Source organism: Cetorhinus maximus, chromosome 21, assembly GCF_964194155.1.
Source record: "Cetorhinus maximus chromosome 21, sCetMax3.hap1.1, whole genome shotgun sequence".
Taxonomy (NCBI): domain Eukaryota; kingdom Metazoa; phylum Chordata; class Chondrichthyes; order Lamniformes; family Cetorhinidae; genus Cetorhinus; species Cetorhinus maximus.
Window position 1 is genome coordinate 90,097,404 of NC_135899.1, and position 23,355 is coordinate 90,120,758.

Below are 23,355 nucleotides of genomic sequence, written 5' to 3' on the forward strand. Positions count from 1 at the left end.
AAATGATCTCAGAGGAAAATATCCCCGAGGAAACAGTGACCAAAACATGGGAGAATTTAGCATTTAGCAGTTTGAGAGTGAGAAACTTGGGTCGGAATCAACTGTGCTACACTTAAATAAGGGTAATTACAAAGAAATGAGGGCAGAGTTGGCTGGAGTAGACTGGGAAAGGAGTTTAGCAGAAAAGACGGTTGGTGAACAATGGCAGATGTTTAAGAAAATAGTTCATGACTCACAACAAAGATAATATCCCAGTGAGGAAGAAGGATTCTAGGAAGGGGATAAACCAACCGTGGTTAACCAAGGAAGTTAAGGATAGTATCAAATTGAAAGAAAAGCATACAATGTGGCGAAGATGAATGGTAAGCCAGAGGATTGGGAAAGTTATAAAAACCAATGAAAGATGACAAAAAAAAATGGAGAAAATAAACTTTGAGGGTAAACTAGCAAGTCATCTAAAAACGGACACTAAGAGCTTCTTTTAATATATAAAAAGGAAGAGAAAGGCCAAAGTGAACAGAGGCTCCTTAGAGAATGAGGCTGGGGAAATAATAATGGGGAACCAGGAAATGGCAGAGGGGTTGAATAAATACTTTGCATCAGTCTTCACAGTAGAAGATACTAATAGCATTCCAAAAATACTAAATAATCAATGGGCAAAATGGGGGGAGGAAATAAATACAATAATTATCACTAGAGAAAAAGTACTAGGGAAACTAATGGGGCGAAAGGCCAATAAGTCACCTGGACCTGATGGTTTGCATCCTAGGATATTAAAGGAAGTAGCTACAGGGATAGTAGATGCACTGGTAGTAATCTACAAGAATCCTTAGATTCTGGAGAATCCCAGAGGTTTGGCAAACTGCCAATGTAACACCTTATTCAAAAAGGGAGGGAGACAAAAAACAGGCAACTATAGGCCAGTTAGCTTAACATCTGTCATTGGGAAAATGTTAGTGTGTATTATAAAGAATGTAATAGCAGAGCATTTAGAAATACATAATATAATCAAGCAGAGTCAACATGGCTTCATGAAGGGGAAATCATGCCTCACAAGTTTATTAGAATTCTTTGAGGAGGTAACAAGCAGAGTAGATAAAGGGGAACCAGTAGATGTAATATACTTGGATTTCCAAAAGGTGCTTGATAAGGTACCGCACATAAAGCCATTTAAGATGATAACAGCCCATAGGCCAGAATTTTTGGCTCGGTGAGCGGGGGCGGGGCCGGCTCGCCGAGGCATAAAATGACGCAGGGTGACGTTGGGCATGCATCCCGAATGCGCATGCGAAAGAGCGCAGGCCCCGACTCAGGGAATCCCCCGTTCCGCCTGCACAGGGAGCGCCCAGCGCTTCCGGGCGCGCGTCACGCCGGGCGGGCCTTAATTGGCCCGCCCACGTAAAATGGCAGCGCAGACCCGATCGGGGGGTGCCAATCGGGTTCGCGTCCACCCCCACCCACCCCCGCACAACCTCCCCAACGAGGGGAAAATTCTCCCCCTGGCGTTGGGAGTAGTAAATTAGCATGGATAGAGGATTGGCTAACTAGTAGAAGACAGAGAGTTGGGATAAGGGGGGCATTTTCAGGGTGGCAACCTGTAACTAGTGGAGTGCCACAGGGATCAGTGCTAAACAATTATTTACATTACATATTAATGACTTGGTTGAGGGAAGTAAACATACTATCACCAAGTTTGCAGATGGCACAAAAATAGGTGGGAAGGCAAGTGGTGAGGATGACACCAAGAGTCTACGGAGGGATATAGACAGGTTAAGTGAGTGGGCAAAAATGTGGTAGATGGAATATAACGTGGGAAATGTGAGGTTATGGCAGGAAGAATAGAGAAGCTGAATATTATTTAAATGGAGAAAGACTGCAGAAAGCTGCAGCACAGAGGGATTTGGGGGTCCTCGTGCATGAATCACAAAAAGCTAGCATACAAGTTCAGCAGGTAATAGGTAAGGCAAATAGAATGTTGGCCTTTATTTCAAAGGGAATGAAGTATAAAAATAGGGAAGTCTTGCTAAAACTATACTAGGCACTAGTTAGACCACACCTAGAATACTGTGAACAGTTTTGGTCCCCTTATCTAAGGAAAGATATACTGGCATTGGAGGCAGTCCAGAGAAGGTTCACTAGGTTGATCCCGGGTTTTTCTTATGAGGAGAGGTTGAGTAGGTTGGGCCTGTACTCATTGGAGTTTAGAAAGAGAGGTGGCCTTATTGAAACATATAAGATTCTTAGGGGTCTTGACAGGGTAGATGCTGAGAGGTTGTTTCCCCTTGTGGGAGAGCCTAGGACCAAAGGGCACAATCTCAGAGTATGGGACCGCCCATTTAAGACAGAGGTGAGGATGAATTTCTTCTCTCAGAGGGTAGTCAATCTGTGGAATTCTTTAGCGCAGAGGGCTGCAGAGGTTGGGTCATTAAGTATGTTCAAGGCTGAGGTGGACAGATTTTTTATCAGTAAGGGAATCAAGGGTTATGGGGGAAAGGCAGGAAAGTGTGTCTGATCCAGATTTGTAAGCCACCTTGATGCCTTCAATTCTACATACAAGGAACTTGAATGTTGCCAAAACAAAATTCATATCAACCCACTCCTGGTCAGCAAAGTATTCCATAACAAAACAACAATTGCTGGAAAAACTCAGCAGCTCTGATAGCATCTGTGGAAAGGAAGACAGAGTTAACGTTTCGAGTCTGTATGACTCTTCATCATGACAAATGCCAAAGTATTCCACATCCCTTTTGTGTTGAAGGAGAGACTCTGGAATATGTTGAGCACAGCTCATACCTTGGCAACCACTTCTCTGCAAAGGCTACTATTGACTCAGAGATCCAACACCGGATCAGCTGCACCAGCTCAGCCTTCAATGGCAGCGAGAATTTGACAACAAAGACCTCGACAAATCAATAAAGTCTTAGTGTACAGAGCAGTTGTTGTCACCACACTCCTGTATAGCAGTGAGACCTGGACTGTGTATTAGTGAGACGTAAGAGTGCTAAAGAAATTCCAGCAGCAATGTCTCCGCCACATCCTCCGGATTCGATGGGAGGACCACCGACCACATGCTAGTGTCCTTCTTGAAGCCAGCTCCACAGGCATTCAGGAAAAGCTCCTGCAAAATCAACTTCGACGAACTGGACACTTATATGCGGAGGGCCCAAAACCAATCTCCTCCACCAAGTCCTGTTTTCTCAACTCTTAACTGGCCAACATTCCAGGGGAGGCCAAAGAAAACACTTCAAAGATGCTCTGAAGCTCTTCTTGAAGTGCGGCAGCATTGACGTTGACATGCTACCAATTGTTCAAAATGGCAACAAATTGTCCGTCAAGCTGTATCGTACCTTGAGTCACAACGTCTTAATGATGAGGCAGAACAGCGGCAGAGAAGCAAAGAAAAGGAAGAAAACCCTGCCCTCTGGATCCCACTACCTCGTGGGATGTCCTACCCCAAATGCCCCAAGATCTGCGGGTCAAGAAGCAACCTGTTCAATCGCATGAGGACCCACAGGCAGAAACACACGTCCTTCAATAAATATCATCCTCGAATCGAGAAACAGCTGATGAGTCTTGCCCTTTCCTGCCTCTGTGACTGCCTCCAGTTTCACCGTCTCTGCGCTGAAGCCCATACATTGGAAAAAAATCCCCCTGCTGAAACTTCAGCCTGAAATTGCGCAGCCCTCATCAACCCTAGCATTCAATTTGCAACAGCTTAGTCCCTAACTACACACCTTCACTAACAGTGCAGGAAATCCTTTAATCAGTTTACAAAAAAAAGTCTTGAGTCTTTGACACTTTAAATTGCACACTTCAAAGGTATACACAAAAAATAATCAAAAGAAAGTCATTCATTTTCTGCTGATTCGACTGACTGGCCAGACCAGGAATTCATGCCACAGCATTGTTTGTTCATATCATTCACAACAATTAGACTTTGTGTCTTAAAAGGAACAGGCCTATTGAAACAATAGTTCTGTCCAGTTCTGTTGAAGGGTCAGGTTGGACTCGAAACGTCAACTCTTTTCTTCTCCACCGATGCTGCCAGACCTGCTGAGTTTTTCCAGGTAATTCTGTTTTTGTTTTCCTATTGAAACAATGATGTGTCTCATGACCACAAGGACTGCAGCAGTTTAAGAAGGCGGCTCACCAACACCTTCTCAAGAACAATTTGGCAATAAGGGCTGGCTTTGTCGCACACCTCTTGAACAAAAAATAGAATGATATACACCACAGCCTGTAGTTAATACAATGAGCCATGTCTGGGAAAATCCACGAACATAAGCAAGCTCAGGATCCCTGTGGAAAAAAAAATGTTTCTTTTTACAGGGAAAAGTCCCTTATAAACAGAATGGTTTTTTTTTTAATATAGATATTTCAAATACTTAGCATAAGGTCTGGATTCACATCGTTTTTTTTTTCTCTTCAATTTGACTTTCAGCTCCTTCAGCTTTCACATAGGGTAACAATACCTGATAACATGCAACAATTGGAAGTTGCTGCTGCTGATGCTGGCAGTTCACTTGCAGACAGGGAGCAAAACTGTCCGCCAGAGGGCTCAGCAATCGATTGGTTCCTGGCGAGCAGTGACATTAAACTTGCTAAAGATTCACTGGGAATTATCCCAGAGCTGGTTCAAAACTCACTCCCCCACCCCCGCCCCTAAAATAAAAACGCGGTATGTTGAAAGGGATGCAAATTTAGAGGGAAACCCCAGCCGGTTGTAAGAATTGAGAAAATACTTATATTTTTTTTAAAAAAAAGATGATTTAAAAACACAGGGAGGGCAACAAGACAGAACACATTAGAACCACACGGAGACAGAAATGAAACATTGGGATAAGTTCCCGGTTTGTGTGGCATTTTAGCAGATTGAACAGTCTGTATCAGGGAAATATTGCTACATTTTGTGTTGAATCCATTTCAAAAACTTGGTTACGGATATAGAACTATCTGGAAAACGCATATTTCTCAAAGTGTCTGAAGCCATCGCTATCTCTGGACCATTCATCCAGTCTGCTTCGAGTCTACTATCTCCCCTCCAGCTTGTGATGTTCTTTAAGTACATCATTGTACAACATGATATTATTGTGTACATTTAGTGAGACTGTATTGTCAGAGACTCAGAGAGAGAGAGGGAGAGAGCAGAAATACCTTTATCATCGGTGTTTTTTCTTCTACGGTCTGTGAGTGCTTTTCTTTTTCTTTTAAATTAAAAATTATCCTGATGTAATAAAGGGCCGTAAGACATGATGTAAAAGGACTGATGTAATGTCAACGGCGAAAACCCAGCCTGAGCTGGATCCTTTCAAACTGGACCGCGATTAGACGCCCGCCGCGTGTGGTGCAAATTATTCCGCCCTCCCTCCGGAGCAATGGCCATTAAAGCCAGAGCGTTAAAGGGCAGAGTGTCTGAATCGGTTGATAATGACAAGAACCTCATCAAAGATTTGAACCATCAACGGATTCGTCTTAATTCAAATTTAATTTCAAATTTTGAAAAAAAAAATCACGCTTCGATTCGTACTTGTCCCACATTTCTTGATAAATTCTTGGCTACATTTACTTTCAGGTTGTTATTACAGTAGTGGCCTCGATCCCTTCCCAACACCGTTTCACAGAGGAAATGCGCTTGTTCTACACATTCACCACTGAGGTCCTGTGCTAAAGAATCGCCACCTGGTAGGAATCTTCTCTCCTGTCAAATTCCTTTACATTTTTCAACAATTCCTCATTTTTCCCCCTACCCAATAGTTTGGAGGTGTCAGCTGTGGCTCAGTTCATAGCACCCTCACCTTTGAGTCAGAAGGTTGTGGGTTCATGTCCCACTCCCGGGGGAAAAAAAAGTCAAGAACTGTGAATGTACTCGAAAGAGTTACCCAATAGTTTGAGAGAGAGAGAGAGAGAAATAAAAACAAACATAAACCATTCTATAAGCCAGAATCCTGAGAGTTCCTGCTGGAGATATTAATATAATATAGAGAAGAGAGCGTGGGGGAAATAAAGAACTGGCTCGCTAACTGGGCTCTTGATCGGATTTTGGATTGTGACCACCGGATTGAAGTTTAACGTGGGTAATACGATCTGATCGAGTTCTCTGGAGATAATGGACAACCCCCCGTCGCGCGTTTGATATTCAGCAAGGGTTGGCTGGGGGATTGAGGTGGGGTGTTTTGGAGCACTCTGCCTTGCTTTGCCCGGAGCCTGTTTTTTTGACCGTGTTTATTCCCAGGCAGAAAACCAAGGTAAAAACAAAAAGCTAAAAGCTACTGCGGATGCTGGAAATCCAAAACAAAATAAAAACAGAATTACCTGGAAAAACTCAGCAAGTCTGGCAGCATCGGCGGAGAACCAAGGTGTTTCTTTTTAGTGACGTGCTGCAGAACCGAACTCGTACTGCGCGAAGCAAGAACTTCATAACGACCAGCCACAAACTGTATGTGCGAGAGAATCAGTCTTTACCGTTGCTGGGCTCTTTTGAAAAGAACTCTGCAATTAAGCCCCCCCGGAGGTTTAATTATTAATGCTGCAATCAACACGTTTTGTAATAAAAAACAAAAAGCTAAAAGCTACTGCGGATGCTGGAAATCCAAAACAAAAACAGAATTACCTGGAAAAACTCAGCAGGTCTGGCAGCATCGGTGGAGAAGAAAAGAGTTGACGTTTCGAGTCCTCACGACCCTTCGGTGGAGAAGAAGAGTTGACGTTTCGAGTCCTCACGACCCTTCGGTGGCGAAGAAAAGAGTTGACGTTTCGAGTCCTCACGACCCTTCGGTGGCGAAGAAAAGAGTTGACGTTTCGAGTCCTCACGACCCTTCGGTGGAGAAGAAAAGAGTTGACGTTTCGAGTCCTCACGACCCTTCGGTGGCGAAGAAAAGAGTTGACGTTTCGAGTCCTCACGACCCTTCGGTGGAGAAGAAAAGAGTTGACGTTTCGAGTCCTCACGACCCTTCGGTGGAGAAGATAAGAGTTGACGTTTCGAGTCCTCACGACCCTTCAAAGGGTCGTGAGGACTCGAAACGTCAACACTTTTCTTCTCCACCGATGCTGCCAGACCTGCTGAGTTTTTCCAGGTAATTCTGTTTTACGTTTTGTAACAACATTGGATATAACTCGTTCGGATGAAATACTTGGTAACTACAACCTCTGCACCACACGAAGAGATTGAAAAAAAATGCTTTGGCTTTTTTTGCAAAATAAACAGGACTGCACCTGACCTGAAAGATTCTGGGTTTTTTTTTTAAGTCACGCAGAAAATTGAAAAGCAGCGTGAACCCAGGATTAGGTAGAATGGACGGATCCCTTAAAATATAAATCCAGTTTTTGTGAATAATTCGACCAGAGAGGCAGGGAGGTGCAAAATGAGGACAGGATGCAAGGGACTTGAACGAAAATCAATCGCCAAAAAAAAAAATAAACAGCATTCGCTTCACAGGGACCGTGAGACAAGGTTTCACGCTGCGGTGTTCTGTTAAAATGAACAATTCGGTTAAACAGGAACTATGAATATTAGAGCTTCCAACGGGCTGATTTCCCCTAAACTTTCATGTGAAGTTACCTTACGAAAAATACGTTAAGTACAGAAAGGAAAGCGGGAAAGATTAAATGAAAAACAAAACACTGGGGGGGGTGTGCAGACTGATATTTCATGAGGACTCGAAACGTCAACTCTTTTCTTCTCCGCCGATTCTCTGCCAGACCTGCTGAGTTTTTCCAGGTAATTCTGTTTTTTGTTTTGGATTTCCAGCATCCGCAGTAGCTTTTTTATGTTTTTAATCTCTGTCATTTCCCCATTCGTTTTTGTATCAGCCCAGCTCCTTCGACCTTTCATCTCAGCGGCAGGTTTGTTAAAACGGTTAAAATAATTAAAATACATGTCTCGAGTTCCAGGGGGGATTTCTCGGACGATCCCGGGCAGTCCCGCACACCCGGCCACCCTGGAGTTGCTGTCCTGGTCTGGTACAGGTCTACCCATTTCTAGCCAGGTCCATTTTTAACTTCTAATATTGAAACAAAATGTCCATTGGACTTAGCTTTACTGATTTACAACTCGATGACAGTAAGAAACTTAAACACTTAATCCGTTGTTTCCAATCGGTACAGACTTAAAGGCAAAGTTCACTGATGACGCTGTGTCAAGTAGTGGATTTGACTCTTATGACACCATTCACAGGAACATCTCCTGTGTTTCTGCTCCCGTTCTTAAATCTTAGGAATCCCTTTCTGAAAGGGTTTCACTGGTTTAAAATTAAGCCGGAAACAATTGTTAATGAAAAGCATCAGCCCATCCGTTAGAATAAAGAGCCTAAACTTACAGCTAAAGGATGGGATTTCAATCAGTAATGAATGGCTTGTACTGCCCTCCGGCTACATTGTTCATCGCGAGGTGCCAGCTGTGGCTCAGTTCATAGCACCCTCGCCTTTGAGTCAGAAGGTTGTGGGTTCATGTCCCACTCCCGGAAAAAAAAAGTCAAGAACTGTGAATGTACTCGAAAGAGTTACATTGTTCATCGTGCACGGTCTGCAGCTTCTTCACCCCCCTGCCCCCAACGGCGGCCGACTCTCGTGGTGGACTTTTATCCCTGGTTTTAAAAGTTACAATCAAGGTTTCAGCAAGCTGTACAGACCTCGAGTTGCTGGACTCTTATCCCTGTAATGTGAGATTTATCCCTTAAGCGCTTCAAAGGGAGCCCAGATCAGATTGCACCAGCGCCACAGCATTCCCAACGAGCAAACCAGAAAACCACACACAGGTGGGTAGGTGCAAGTGAGAGTTGCCCCCATCTCGGAGGCCTGGTTGCCAGGGCAGGTCAGGCTGGGGCATTGGAGAACAACGGGGTTGCACGGTTTTGGCATGTTGCTTCCTCCACTTGTCCTCCGTTAAGTCTGCACTTCAACCTGTCTGTGCGAGGTACACACAGGGACAATCTCGGACATGTCTCCGGGTTGGGTGCATAATCCAATTGGAAACACGGCCCAATATGATTGTCAAATTAAAGGGCAAATGCATTTGCAGAATTGGACCACGGCTTCTATTTGTTACAAAGGGAATTACCTGTAACAACAGCTCTGAGTTGCCACTTTTATGCTCTAAACTGAAACTAAAGCTTCTACTCACAGGTATTTGGGATCATCCTTTTCGTGCGGAGTAACACCCGGCAACATCACATGAAGCAGCAGGGTTAACAATACTGGAGTATGCTTCCTGCCACCTGATGTTGCTATGCCTGCCAACACCGGCAGCTTGAAGGTATTAACCATGGACCACTAATGTCATTCTTTGCGTCGATGTGAAGGTGGTTTGGATGAACGCTGACACAAAAGTCCTCATAACTTGGGAATCACAGCAAGACTGGTAACTTTACAATAAAACTACCTTAAAAAAAGCTACAGGTCCCAGTGGGTGGCACTCTCATCTGAGGCAAAACATCATGGGTTCAAGTCCCACTCCAGAGATTTGAGCACAAGATCCAGGTTGACACCCCAATGCAGTCCTGAGAGGGTGCTGCACTGTTGGATGTGCTGTCTTTCAGATAAGATGAGAAACCATAGCCCATTTTCCCTCTCAAGTAGGTGTGAAAAACTCCATGGCACTATTTTGAAGAGCAGGGGAGTACACCCTGAACTCTGGTCAATATCTATGCCTCAGCCAGAGTCTCCAGTCATTATCATATTGCTGTTTGTGGGAGTTTGCTATTCACGTTTCTGACATTACAACTGTTATGATCTCCATAGAGACCGATAAATTTCAAAAAGAGAATCTGAACTCCCAATAAATAGCTGAACAGATGACACAGCAAGATTTCATGTTCTAAAACATTTACTGTAACAAACAGACTAAAAGCACTAATCACTAAACACTATTTTTGTAGGCAGCTTATACTTTAAACCATGGGAACAGAGCCTTTAATACAACCCAAAAGAACCAGCCATCAAGTATATGTTACACTTTCCTTTAAGTAGCCATTCATTTCTCCCAGAATCAGTCTAAAGTGATTCTCAGCTCCCTGATCTTTTCCTTTCCCAGCCTGGAAATTTTTAACTCCAGAATTTGCTTTCATGATGTGTTGTCCTGGAGACTTCTCCCTCTAGTTAAAGTTAGGCAAATCTTCCCGCCTCATTTTAACTTCCCGCAGATTTGGTCTTTCTAACCCGAGCATGAATTTGCACCTGCATTCTGACAGGGTGGACCAGAGAGAGTTTCGGCCTCTAGCTACTCTCCCCCCCGGACTCTGGCAAACTAATCTGTCTGTGATATTTTAGGAAAGCTTGTAACCCAATGTCATAATGGCTTCCCTTGTATCCTTCCCATCTCAAGGCCCATCACCATGGTAATATGAATTACATGGGCCTTGTACTCAGGTAGAGATGCTAATTAGTTATCCTTGATGCCACAACTCTTTTTTATCCTGTAATCAAATGGACAGTTCAAAGTATACCTTTTTACAAACTAACGTCCTTAACATTTCCCTGGGACTTGGAGACTCATGGTCTGTCCACTGGCATCACGACTGCCTTCAAATGGTCTGCAAATGTAAACACCTTGCACCTTCTTCCCTGTAAAACAATCTAGGCCTCCCTTTAATTTTTAACAGCCCCATAACCCAGACCTGTTGTCAGGCAGATTGCAGCGCAAGTCATATGACCCTCTTCATTTTACCCTAAATTTAAAGATATAGTTCCAAAACAATAATCTTATAAACCTCACAATTGCAACACAACAGTGACTACTCTTCATCAGCTTTCATTTACTGTGAAGTGCTTTTGGGACATCTCACGTTCATGAAAGACACAATATAAATGAAATTGTTTGCTTTTACAGTTAACTGCCTGTATTTTTGGGTATGTAATATTTAATATAATGCACATGTATCATGAAATAAGCTCATGCCTTGGTTTCTGATGAAAAGATATAATTCATTACTCCAATTCATTGTAAAGAATATTTAGTCAAGAGTTAAAAGTTTTAATAAAGTGGCAGTTGTGAATTCAGGTTTTCTTTAATTTGTTCATTCATAGGGATGTAGACATTGCTAACTAGGCCATCATTTATTACCCATCCCTTATTGCCCTTGAGAAGGTGATGGTGAGCTTCCTTCTTGAACCACTGCAGTCCATGCAGTGTAGGTACACCTACAGTGCTGTTAGGAAGGAATTTTGACCCAGCCACAGTGAAGGAATGGTAATATAGTTTCAAGTCAGGATGGTGAGTGACTTGGAGCTGGTGGTGTTCCCATGCATGTGCTACCCTTGTCCTTCTAAGTGGTAGAGGTTGCAGGTTTGGAAGGTGCTGTTGAAGGAGTTGTGAGTTACTGCAATGTATCTTGTAGGTAGTACACACTGCATCGTGATGGAGGGTGTGAATGTTTAAGGTGGTGGGTGGGGTGCCAATCAAGCAGGCTGCTTTACCCTGGACGGTGTCAAGCTGCTTGAGTGTTGTTGGAGTTGCATTCATCCAGGCAAGGGGAAAGTATTCCATCACACTCCTACTCGTACCTTGTAAATGGTGGATAGGCTTTGGGGAGTCAGGGGGCGACTTACTCTGCAGAATTCCCAGCCTGAACTGCTCTTGAGCCACAGTATTTAGATGGTTGGTCAAGTTCAGTTTCTGGTCAATGGTAAACTCCAAGACGTTGATAGTGGGGGATTCAATGATGGTAATGCCATAGAATGTCAAGGGACAATGGTTAGATTCTCTCTTGTTGGAGATGGTCATTGCCAGGCATTTGTGTGACACTTGTCAACTCAAGCCTGAACGTTGTCTAGGGATTGCTGCATATGGACACAGACTGCTTCAGTATCTGAGAACTCATGAATGATACTGAACATTGTGAATCATCAGCGAACATCCCCACTTCTGACCTTATGATAGAGGAAAGGTCATTGATGAAGTGGCTGAAGATAACTGGGCCTAGGACACTACCCTGAGGAACTCCTGCAGCAATGTCACAGGACTGAGATGATTGACCTCCAACAACCATAAACAACTTCCTTTTGTGCTAGGTATGACTGCAACCAGCAGAGAGTTGTCCCCCTGATTCCCATTGACTTCAGTTTTGCCAGGGCTCCTTGATGCCACACTTGGTCAAATGCTGCCTTGACATCAAGGGCAGTCACTCCAACCTCACCTCTTGAGTTCAGCTTGTTTGTCCATGTTTGGACCAAGGCTGTAATGCAGTCATGAGCTGACTGGCCCTGGTGGAACCCAAACTGAGCATCAGTGAGGTTATTGCTGAGTAAGTGCCACTTGGTAGCATTATCGACAGCAAATGGTTGCAAATGCTTCAGCCTTCTCTTTTGCACTGATGGGATGGGCTCTTCTATTATTGGAGATGGGGATATTTTTGAAGCCTATTCCTCCTTTAGTTGTATAATTGCCCACCACCATTCACGACTGGATGTGGTAAACATCCAGATCTTACAAATAATCCATTAGTTGTGGGATCATTTTGCTCTATCGCATGCTTCTTCTGCTGTTTGGCATGCACCAGGTTGACATCTGATTTTAGGCATGCCTGGTATAGCTCCTGGCATGCCCTCCTGCACTCTTCAATGAACCAGGGTTGATCCCTTGGATTGGTGGTAAGAGTAGAGTGGGGGATATGGCCAGGCCATGAGGTTATAGATTGTGGTTGAATACAGTTCTGCTGCTGCTGATGGACCACAGTGCCTCATGGATGCCCAGTTTTGTGTTGCTAGATCTGCTCAATATCTATCCAATTTAGGCCATTTAGCACAGTGGTAATGCCACACAATATGATGGAGGGTATCCTCAATGTGAAAATGTGGCTTCATCTCCACAAGGACTGTGTACTTGTCACTCCTACCAATACTGTCATGTACAGATGCACCTGTGACAGGTAGATCAGTGAGGATGAGGTCAAGTAGGTTTTTGCCTCTTGTTGGTTCCCTCCTCATCTAGTCTAGCAGCTATCCTCTTTAGGACTTGGGGATAGGCTTGGTCAGTCGTGGTGCTACCAAGCCACTCTTGGTGATGAACATTGAAGTCTCTCACCCCGAGTGCATTCTATGCCCTGGCCACTCCTCCAGTGTTCAACATGGAGGAGGACTGATTCATCAGCTGATGGGGAGGCAGTATGTGGTAATCAGCAGGAGGTTTCCTTGCCCATGTTTGATCCGATGTCATGACACTTCATGGGGTCCGGAGCCGATGTTGAGGACTCCCAGGGCAACTCCCTCCCAACCGTCTCATACTCTGCCACCACCTTTCATTTTTATTCCTTCATGGGATGTGGGCATCACTGGGAAAGCCAGCATTTGTTGCCCATCCCTCATTGCCTTTGAACTGAGTGGCTTGCTTGGCCATTTCAGAGGGCAGCTAAGAGTCAACCACATTGCTGTGGGTCTGGAGTCCAGACCAGGTAAGGATGACAGATTTCCTTCCCTTAAGGGCAATAGCGAACCAGATGAGCTTTTAAGACAATCAATTATAGTTTCAGGGTCACCATTGCTGGGACTAGCTTTATATTCCAGATTCTATTAACTTTAAATTCCACCAGCTGCCACAGTGAGATCTGAACCCATGTTCCCAGAGCATTAGCCTGGGCCTCTGGATTGCTAGTCCAGCGATATTGCCACTACACCACCATCTCCCTGGACCCATCTCGGTGGGACAGGATATAGCCAGGGATGGTGATGGTGGTGTCTGGGATATTGTCTGTAAGGTATGATTCGGTGAGTATGACTATGTCAGGCCGTTGCTTGACTAGTCTGTGAGACAGCTCTCCCAATTTTGGCACAAGCCCCCGAATGTTAGTAAGGAGGACTTTGCCGGGTTGACAGGGCTGAGTTTGCTGTTGTCATTTCCAGTGCTTAGGTCAATGCCAGCTGGTCCATCCAGTTTTATTCCTTTTGGTAGATTTTATAGTGGTTTGGTAACTGAGTGGCTTGCTAGGCCATTTCAAAACCAACCACATTTCTGTAGGTCTGGAGTCACATGTAGGCCAGACCAGGTAAGGACAGCAGATTTCCTTCCCTAAAGGGGATTAGTGATCCAGGTGGGTCTTTACAATGGTTTCATGGTCACTGTTACTTAGACTAGTTTTTAATTCCAGATTTTATTAACTTAAATTTAAATTCCACCAGCTGCTACAGTGGGATTTAAACCTGTGTTCCCAGAGTATTACCCCGGGCCTCTGGGTTACTGGTCCAGTGATGTTACCACAACATCATTGTCTCCCCTAAATTTCCTTAAATCACGGGTGACACTCTGCTATGGACTGAAAGATTAAGGTTGGAGATGTCAGAGTTATGATTCGTTTATGAGTTTGTGTAGTGATGCTTCTCTTCCTGTTCCTGCACCATTACAGCTGGTGTATCCCAAGGATCAATCCTTGGGGCCCCTCCTATTTCGCATCTACATGCTGCCCCTTGGCAACATCATCCAAAGGCGTTAATTTTCACGTTCACTGATGACACCCAGCTCTACCTCACTACCACTTCTCTTGACTCCTCCGCCATTACTAAATTATCAGATTCCTTATCCTACATCCAGTATTGGATGAGCAGATATTTTCTACAATTAAATATTGGGGAGACTGAAGTCATTGTTTTCAGCCTCCACTCCAAACTCTGTTTCCTAGCGACCAACTCCATCCCTCTCCCTGGCAACAGTCTGAGATTAAGCCAGCCTGTTTGCAACCTTGGTGTCACATTTGATCCCGCAATGAACCTGCGACCCCCTATGTGTGCCATTACTAAAACCGCCTATTGCCACCTCCATAACATTGCCTGAGTTTGCCTCTGTCTCAGCTCATTTGCTGCTGAAACCTTCATCCATGTCTTTGTTACCTCTATTCCAATGCTCTCCTGGCTGGTCGCCCACATTCTACCCTCTGTAAACTTGAGGTCATCCAAAACATTGCTGCCCGTGTCTTAGCTCACAGCAAGTCCCATTCTCTTATCACCCCCGTGTTCGCTGACTTTTATTGGCTCCGGGTAAAGCAAAGTCTTGGTATTAAAATTCTCATCTTCATTTCCAAAGCCCTCTATAGCCTCATCCTTCCCTATCTCTGTAATCTCCTCCAAAGCCGCAGCCCTCAGGGGTATCTGCACTCCTCTACTTCAGGCCTCGTGCATTCCCAATTTTAATCGCTCCACCATTGCTGGCCATAACTTCAGGTGCCAAGATCCCAAGCTCTGGAATTCTCTCCCTACGCTTCTTCACCTCATTTCCTCTTTTAAGACGCCCCTTGAAACCAACCTCTTTGACCAATCTTTTGGGCATCTGACCTAATATGCCAGTGTCCGGCTTTGTTTTATAATGCTCCTGTGAAACCACTTGGGATGTTTCCTTACATTAACTTGTACTTATATAGTACCTGTATTGTACTTAACAATCAATATCACACAGCAACTACAGACATCAAAAAACAGTTCACGGAATGGATTGAAGAGTAGAGACTATACCTATTATTCACTGTGTGAAGCAATGTTCTAGCAGGTTTGCAGCACAGGGAATTCTCATTTGGAAAAACATACAAAGCCCTAGAACTGCCAGATCCTAATTTTTTTTTTAAATAAAGGATACAGATCTATCTATGGGTGAGGCTTATCCATTATTTTAGCCTCTCTTTGCTGCAAAAGGTCACAAATTTCTGGCATTTATCTATTGTGTTCAGCCTGTAACACCATAAACCAACTAACTTTTGCAACTATACATTCCTTCAAGGTGCAAAAACCCCAAAAAAGTCAGTCAACCCTGGCTGACAAAGGAAGTTAAGGATTGTATAAGATTAAAAGAAAAGGCTTACAAAGTTGTCAGAATTAGTAGTAAACCTGAGGATTGGGAGGTTTTAAAGAATACAGCCAAGGAAGACCAAGAAACTGGTAAAGAAAGAGAGTATAGAATACGAATGTAATCTAGCAAAAAACATAAAAACGGCCTGTAAAAGCTTCTATAGGTATATAAAAAGGGAGCGTTTGGCTAAGACAAATGTGGGTCCATTGCAGGCAAAGACAGGAGAATTCATAATGGGGAATGGAGAAATGGCAGAGAAGCTAAATGATTACTGTGTTTATTTTCACTGAGGAAGATAAAGGAAATCTCCCAGATTTAGAGATCCAAGGGACTGGGGAGAATGAGGAGTTGAAGGAAATTAGTATAAGAAAGAAGGTTTTTTGGAGAAATTAATGGGACTGAAAGTTAATAAGTCTCTGGGACCTGATATTCTGCATCCCAGAGTGTTGAAAGAGGTAGCTACAGAGAAAGTGGATGCATTGGTGGTCATTTTCCAAAATTCTATAGATTCTGGAATGGTTCCTGAAGATTGGAAAGTAGCAAATGTCACTCCAGTATTTAAGAAGGGAGGGAGAGAAAAAGCAGGGAACTAAGGACCTGTCAGCCTTACATCAGTAGTAGGGAAAATGCTAGAATCTATTGTAAAGGATGTGATAAAAGGATACTTGGATAATCATGATCTGATTGGGCATATTCAGCATGGATTTACAAATGGGAAATCATGTTTGACAAACTTGTTGGGAGTTTTTTGAGAATGTGAATAACAAAATTGATAAAGGAGAGTCGATGGACGTAGTGTACTTGGATTTTCAGAAGGCTTTTGATAAAGTCCCCCCAGGAGGTTGGTTAGCAAAATAAAAGCACTTGGAATAGGAGGCAATATACTGTCATGGGTTAAGGATGGGCTAACAGGCAGAAAACAGAGAGTAGGAATAAACAGGTCATTCTCACATCGACAGGCTGTGACTAGTGGGATGTCCCCAGCTGTTCACAATATATATCAATGATTTGGATGTGGGACCAAATGTAATATTTCCAAGTTTGCTGATGATACAAAGCTAGGCAGGAAAGTGTGTTGTGAGGAAGATGTAAAGCGACTACAGGGGGATTTGGACAGACTTAGTGAGTGGACGAGAACATGACAGATGGAATATAATGTGGAAAAAGTGTGAGGCTATCCACTTTGGTAGAAGGAACAGATGTGCAGGGTATTTCCTAAATGGTAAGAGATTAGAAAGTGTAGATGTCCATAAGTTACTGAAGGCTAACATACAGGTGCAGCAAGTTATTAGGAAGGCTAATGGAATGTTAGCCTTTATCGCAAGAGGATTTGAGTACAGGAGTAGTGAAGTTTTGCTTCAATTGTATAGAAGCTTGGTTAGACTGCACCTGGAGTAATGTGTGCTGTTTTGGTCCCCTTGCCTCAGAAAGGATACTATTGCCATAGAGGGAGTGCAACGAAGGTTCACCAGACTTGTTCCAGGGATGGCGGGACTGTCTTATGAAGGGAGATTGGGCAAATTGGGCCTGTATTCTCTAGAATTTTAAAGAGTGAGAAGTGATTTAATTGAAACCTACAAAATACTTAAAGGAATAGACAGGGTAGATGCAGGTAGTACGTTTCCCCAGGTTGGGGAGCCTAGAACCAGGGGACGCAATTTCAAAATAAGGGGAAACCAGTTAGGACCGAGATGAGGAGAAATTTCTTTACTCTGAATCTTTGGAATTCTGTACCCCAAAGGGCCATGGAAGCTCAGTCATTGAGTATGTTTAAGGTAGAGAGATCGATAGATTTCTGATTAACAATAACATAAAGGATTATGGGGATAGTGTGGGTAAAAGGCATTGAAGTGTTCGATCAGCCAGGATCGCATTGAATTACAGAGCAGGCTCGATGGACTGAATGGCCTCTTCCTGTTCCTACTGTTATTGAATGTTTTTTTTTAGACAAACTTTATTTTTGTACAGAATTGCTGCCCAAGTTATATAACCATCAGTGTAAAGTCTGGTGCAAGGCTTCAAGCATTTGATTTATGTATACAGAGATGTAACTTATACACCAGATGCAACTTATATACCAGTGCAACAATGGTCCATGCTATTTCGGCAAAGTGCCAGGTTCAGTCCTTGGCTTTTTGCAGAGTTGGTGGATGTCCACAGGTGAGGCAGTGGAGGCAATCCATTTGCCAGGGTCCCTGAGATGAGGGGAGGGGGGAACCAAAAGTAAGCCTTTGAGGGATGCAGCTCCTGATTGCTACCTGGCGTTCGAAACAGAAAAGTGTATTAGGAGTCGATGCTGGGCAAGGAGAGCTGTAAGCTGAACTCTTGACGCTCCTCGCGGTCATTTAGTCCGTTGACACGGGTTCACATAAATGAGCAATTAGGAAACGTGCAAGGTTGTAAGAGTCTGGAAGCACCCAGAAATTATATACTGTATTGGGAAAAATAAATTGAAGCAAAATGGCAAGTGTAAATATGGGAGAAAGTCAATAGAAGATTTTACAATAAATTATTGGTTTATTTAATGAACAAAGTTGTGTACTGATATTCAATGCACAAACTGACATGTTTGTTAAACCAAGTGCATCATGCCAGTGGCCATATATGATCAGAGTCATACATACCAGGGGCTGTTGCAAGACAGAGAATGCAATAGTTTGCTCCTGGGTTAGTGCTGTACCACAGACAGTGTTTGGCAAACTGCACTCCCAAGCAGAATGTCAGAGCTTTCACAATCGCCCTGTCCTTAAAGACCCTCAGTTATACACAGTCAATAGCTTATTGTCATATTCTAGGCATCTGATTTTAAAAGGTATTTTGGAATAGGTCACGATGCACAGACCATTTTTCATTAATAATTAACGGCTAGAGGCTTTCTCTGCAGTTAATTACACTTTGTGGACAATGACACTATCACAAAATGGCAGCAATGATATTCAGTCTTTTAACAGATTTTTTTGTTGGATGTTACAGATTACAATTAGTTAGAAAGAAATCTCTCTCTGATTGACAAAAGACAAAACACCCCTCAGGTCCTTCTCGCTGATTTTGTGTCAAGCTGCAACATTAAAATACTACAAGGAAATCCCTTCAGTACACACTGAATCCTGCAGCTGTGGGTCAGGCAATAAAGCTCCGTGTATTTATCCAGAATTTAGGAGTAGAATTAGCTTTACTCCTAGATGGTACACTGGTGTGCTCAAACCAAAAGCACCTTTCCATTAATTTAAAAAATGGAATATAACCTTGGTGTTGTTAGTCCAGTCGTTATATTACACACTTATGTCCAAATTTAAGGTGATCATTTTCAGGACAGTTTCTTCTTCCAGTAGTCGCTATTTATCAAATTGCCATGACAATACTTTTTTTGGCTACAGATCATGGATTATCTGGGCATTTTTTGTGCTGACACCTTCCTGAGGTGACATTTGCTTTCAGCTGGGCAGTTGACTGGAGGTCACGAGTAGAAAGTTGTGGAGTTTACAGGTTGTTAACAGCCCCTGTTGTACCCACAAACAGAACACAGGAAAGAAGAGAATAAAGGCTCTCTTTCAAAGCATGAAGTTCACCATCTACTCCTAGCTTGTATGGAAATTGGTCAATGAACACCATTGCCTTAATACTTTCCACCTGGTGCAGCCTTGAATAGAAATAATTTATGCAACAGATGGCCTTAAAAATAAGACAAGGAACTGATCACTTATCCTTCAGATGGTGAACGTGGAATTTATTCCGGACACAAGGCCTCCTGGACTATTTCTGTCCAACACCACTCCCGCCAAGCATTCAAGCTACCAGACTCAAAATCCCCTCCAGAAATTAGAACTGACTCTGTCGTGTCCCCGGTTAAAAAAAATGATTTTAATTGGTTGTTGATTTTGGAGACTTTGGATTGGCGGCTTCACAAGATGAGAATAAAATGGGGGAGGAGGAACAAAGGACATGGATAAACCAATGACAGCAATTTTGCGAAATGGCCAAATTCAGATTTTATGAGTGACTGGAGAGATAAACTTTATTTAAGATCATGTACAGTACAAACTATTTTTGTTTCTTCTGGAAGTTACTAGAAGGTGATGGCTGTTCATTGATCAAGGAGGTGATACTTCATTTCAGACTTTCAACCCACTGCTGCATCAGTTTCCATTTTGGCCTTATCGCTACCGAGGCTCCCCACTGTTGTGGAGGGGATTTTCGGGATAGCTGCTAAACCCTTCAGCAGTGCGGTGAGAAGAGCTCCTTTGTCCTGCTTAATACTTAAATCAGCCCTTGTAATATTATCAATGAACATATCTAAAACAACAAACTTATTCTGAACATTGTTCAAGTAATTCAGTTGTTTGCAATGACCCGCTCTTCCTCCTCTGTGAACTATTCTCTGGAACTCATTGCCACAAGGGGCTGGACTCAACAGGGTGTCACAGACCCTGCCTTTCCCTTCAGAAGGCCGTTAATTGAGCTGAGGCATGATTTACTGCCCTCAGAAACAGGGAGGCCCAGCTCAGAGGTCTCCCTGGGCAGAGAGCGCTGGCCAATCAGGGGCTGGCAGCTCTCCAGTGCCGGTAATGCCACTGCGAGTAGTGGCCACTGCCGGTTCTGCAGTGATGCTGAGAGGAGGCTTGTGATACTGGATCCGGAATGGCAGGTGAGCCTGGTGTCCTAGGGTCTTGGCAGGGCCTTGTTCGGGGCCAAGCTGGCAGGCCCTGCTGAGGGGACACAAGGAGTGTTTGGAGCGGTGGGTGGGGGGGAGCTCTGATAGGTCCAGGGGTCTGTTAAGGAAGGGTCCCACCCACCTGCCGCCAGCCCGTACAGGGAAAGCTGACGGGCTGGACACTTGGCAAGGGCCTCTCCTGCCACCGGTTAAATTCTGGCAGTGACAGGATGAGGCCTTTCAGTGGGTATTAACTGCCCATTTATTGGCTTCAGTTGGCCATCAGGTGGGCAGGATGCCCAATGCCAACCCTGCCACTGACAAAATTACAGCAGGGGCAGGAGGCGGGTACAGGCTCCCACTGGATATAACGTGCACCCCACCTTCAAACCCGCCGGCGAGGGGAGGGGGGGGGAGCATTGAATCCAGCCCGTGAAGTAATTGAAGCAAACAGCAGAGATGCATTTAAAGAGAAGCAGGATAATCACACGAGGGAGGAAGGAATAGAGGGTTTTGCTGATGAGTTCTGATGTGGAGGGGTGGGAGGAGGTTCATGTGAAGCATTGAACACTGATATAGGCCAGTTGGGCTGAATGGCCTGTTTCTGTGCCATACATTCTATGCAATATTGGAAGTACCCGGTCCCAGATATGACGAATTCCAGTCCATTAGCCCATCTCAGCTGTGATCATAATTACTGGTTTGCAATGGGTTTTAGTGCTCTGGGCGAGGGAGGGGTAAGAGATCGGTGTTCCCATTCCCGACTATTAACCACGATCGCCTCTTGGAAAGGATACCTGTGTGAAGGCAGGATTGAGATTAGCTGCAAAAGTCCCCATAACTTAACTTGCCTGGCAATGTAAAAAAATGGCAGCTGGGACAAGTAGCAGAGGGCAACCAGCACCCTTAGAACCAGGTCCCAGCAACCACCTTCAGCCAGTGGAAAGAAAGATGGGGTAGGCGTGGTGAGGAATTGGCAAAGTTAATACAGATTTTCAAGAAACAGGCCACTTAAATAATGGATTTCCTCCAACTGACTTGGTCTATATTATTAATGGGTCCAACGGGATGGCTGCAGTATGTAAAAGTTTGGAAACCACAAATGCATGTTCAATTCTGCTACATAATATTTTTGTACAAAACTTCAGGCTTGGTAACAAAAATGGAAAAACAATAAAATAAAGCAAATGAAGGAACAAAAAAAACAAAAAGGAGACTGTACGTAATGTTATAGTACAGAAATCAGATTCTTGCTACAAAAAGAATACTGAATTTTCACCATTAATGGAAGAGCAACACCTTCCATACTTTTCTCCTCAGGGAGACTTAGTTTAGAGGCTCGATTTATATATATAAAAAATTCCTTTAACTTACTTTAAAAATTTTCTTACCCCTTTGGAACAAACTGAACAAAGCCAAAAGGGCATCACGTCATCACTGCTTTTGAGTCTCACTGACCCCTTCCAGCACTTAAAAGGCATGAGAGACATGACTGAGTTGTGTCAAGTGATGCTAGGCCACAAGCCATGCCAATCACAGTGAAATGCCTGTACAACATACAGCCGGTCCCACTGCAAGGAGGAATAAGTAATGAATAACTGAAAGAAACTCGTAAAATGAAATACAACTGCTACACAACAGCAATATCCGGAGCATTTTCTTAAAATGTTTCATGTCGGCTGGATAGAAACATCTCCTATCCAAATCTGAAAATTCAGAGGAACAAAGCTTCATTGTGAGCTGTAGCCTTTACATAAAAATGTATAAGTCCAAGGTTTTTCCTGCCATCAAACCCGGTGATTCAAAGTACCGAAAAAATCTTGCTTCGTCGGTGTCTCAGAAAGACACATGGCATTTGAATACAAAGCCAAAAGTGAGTAAATCCCCATTAACGTGTTCCTTTTGGTAGGGGGCGGGGAGCTGCTCATTCTGGAGTTTCGTAGTTTCTGAATATGTTCCGATATGATGAGTTCAAAATCAGAATTTGCCCTGCTTCAGTCTGTCAATGTGATAGCAAATCTTCAAGGCTGGCCCCAGCTTTAGTCCCATATACTTCATCACCATGTCACTCCGTAGCAACAGCAAAGCCTTCCCATCAATTTCCTGCAATACAAAGTATAATACAGTTGAACAACCTTCTCAGTGAGATTTAGAAATCGGCTAGTTTTAACCTTCAGCCTTCAAAAAACATGCAGCATAACCAACCAAGTCTTGGAATAACTCGGTGATTTGATACTAATGAGGCCACTCTCACAGCGATGACTAAGGGTAGAATTTTTCATATGACGGGTGGGTGCCCGCAATCGGCTCTGCGCCGCCATTTTACGCGTCAAAGTCCAGTGAAAGCCCCCCCAGTGTAATAGCGGGCTGTAGCGCTCAGCATTACCTGTGCAGGTGGGGGAGAGGAGGGAGTGTCGGGGCCAGCACTGTGTGTCACATGAGATGGGACATGTTTTTATATTTATGAAAATTTTTAAATTTATTTAATAAAAGCTTTAGGAAACCTCATCCCACTCGTGGATGAGGTTTCCTAAAAAACGCGAAGGCTGCTTGGGCTTCTCACCTGCCCCGCCAACCTTAAGGTTGGATGGGCGGCATTAACCATTACAATAATTGTTTTGTTAATAGTCTTAATAGGCCGTTTATATATCAGCAGGCGCGCAACCGACTCCGGCGCACACCTGCCGAACGACATATCACTGGACCGCACGATGATGTTGGGATGCCCTAAGAGAAGACCATTAAAAAAACGAGCACCACTTTTTCCAGTTTTTATTTCGAAGGTTGTACTAATCCTTCTGAGGTCCATTGGAAAGACATTAAAATAGGAAGCTAGTGTTTTGCACTGGGAGCTCTTGGGAAAACCTTGAAACATTAGGTTCCGATGCAGTTCCATCAAACCAATATCCAGTATTTCAGGAAAGTAGACCCACCACAGCCTCCT

General features: G+C 43.8%; 2 protein-coding genes across 5 annotated transcripts in view; one reads left to right on the forward strand and one right to left on the reverse strand.

Moving 5' to 3' along the window:
- LOC144696121 (CTP synthase 1) overlaps positions 1–23,355 on the forward strand; it is a 116,831-nt gene that overhangs the window by 84,290 nt on the left and 9,186 nt on the right. The window lies entirely within an intron of this gene.
- Positions 21,431–23,355, reverse strand: part of LOC144696120 (polycomb protein SCMH1-like) — a 180,843-nt gene continuing 178,918 nt past the window's right edge. For all 3 annotated transcript variants that reach the window (XM_078567422.1, XM_078567421.1, XM_078567424.1), the window contains one exon: positions 21,431–22,514. In XM_078567422.1, the coding sequence (XP_078423548.1) occupies positions 22,389–22,514 (126 nt within the window). In that variant the 3' untranslated portion in view covers positions 21,431–22,388. The remainder of the gene's footprint in view (positions 22,515–23,355) is intronic.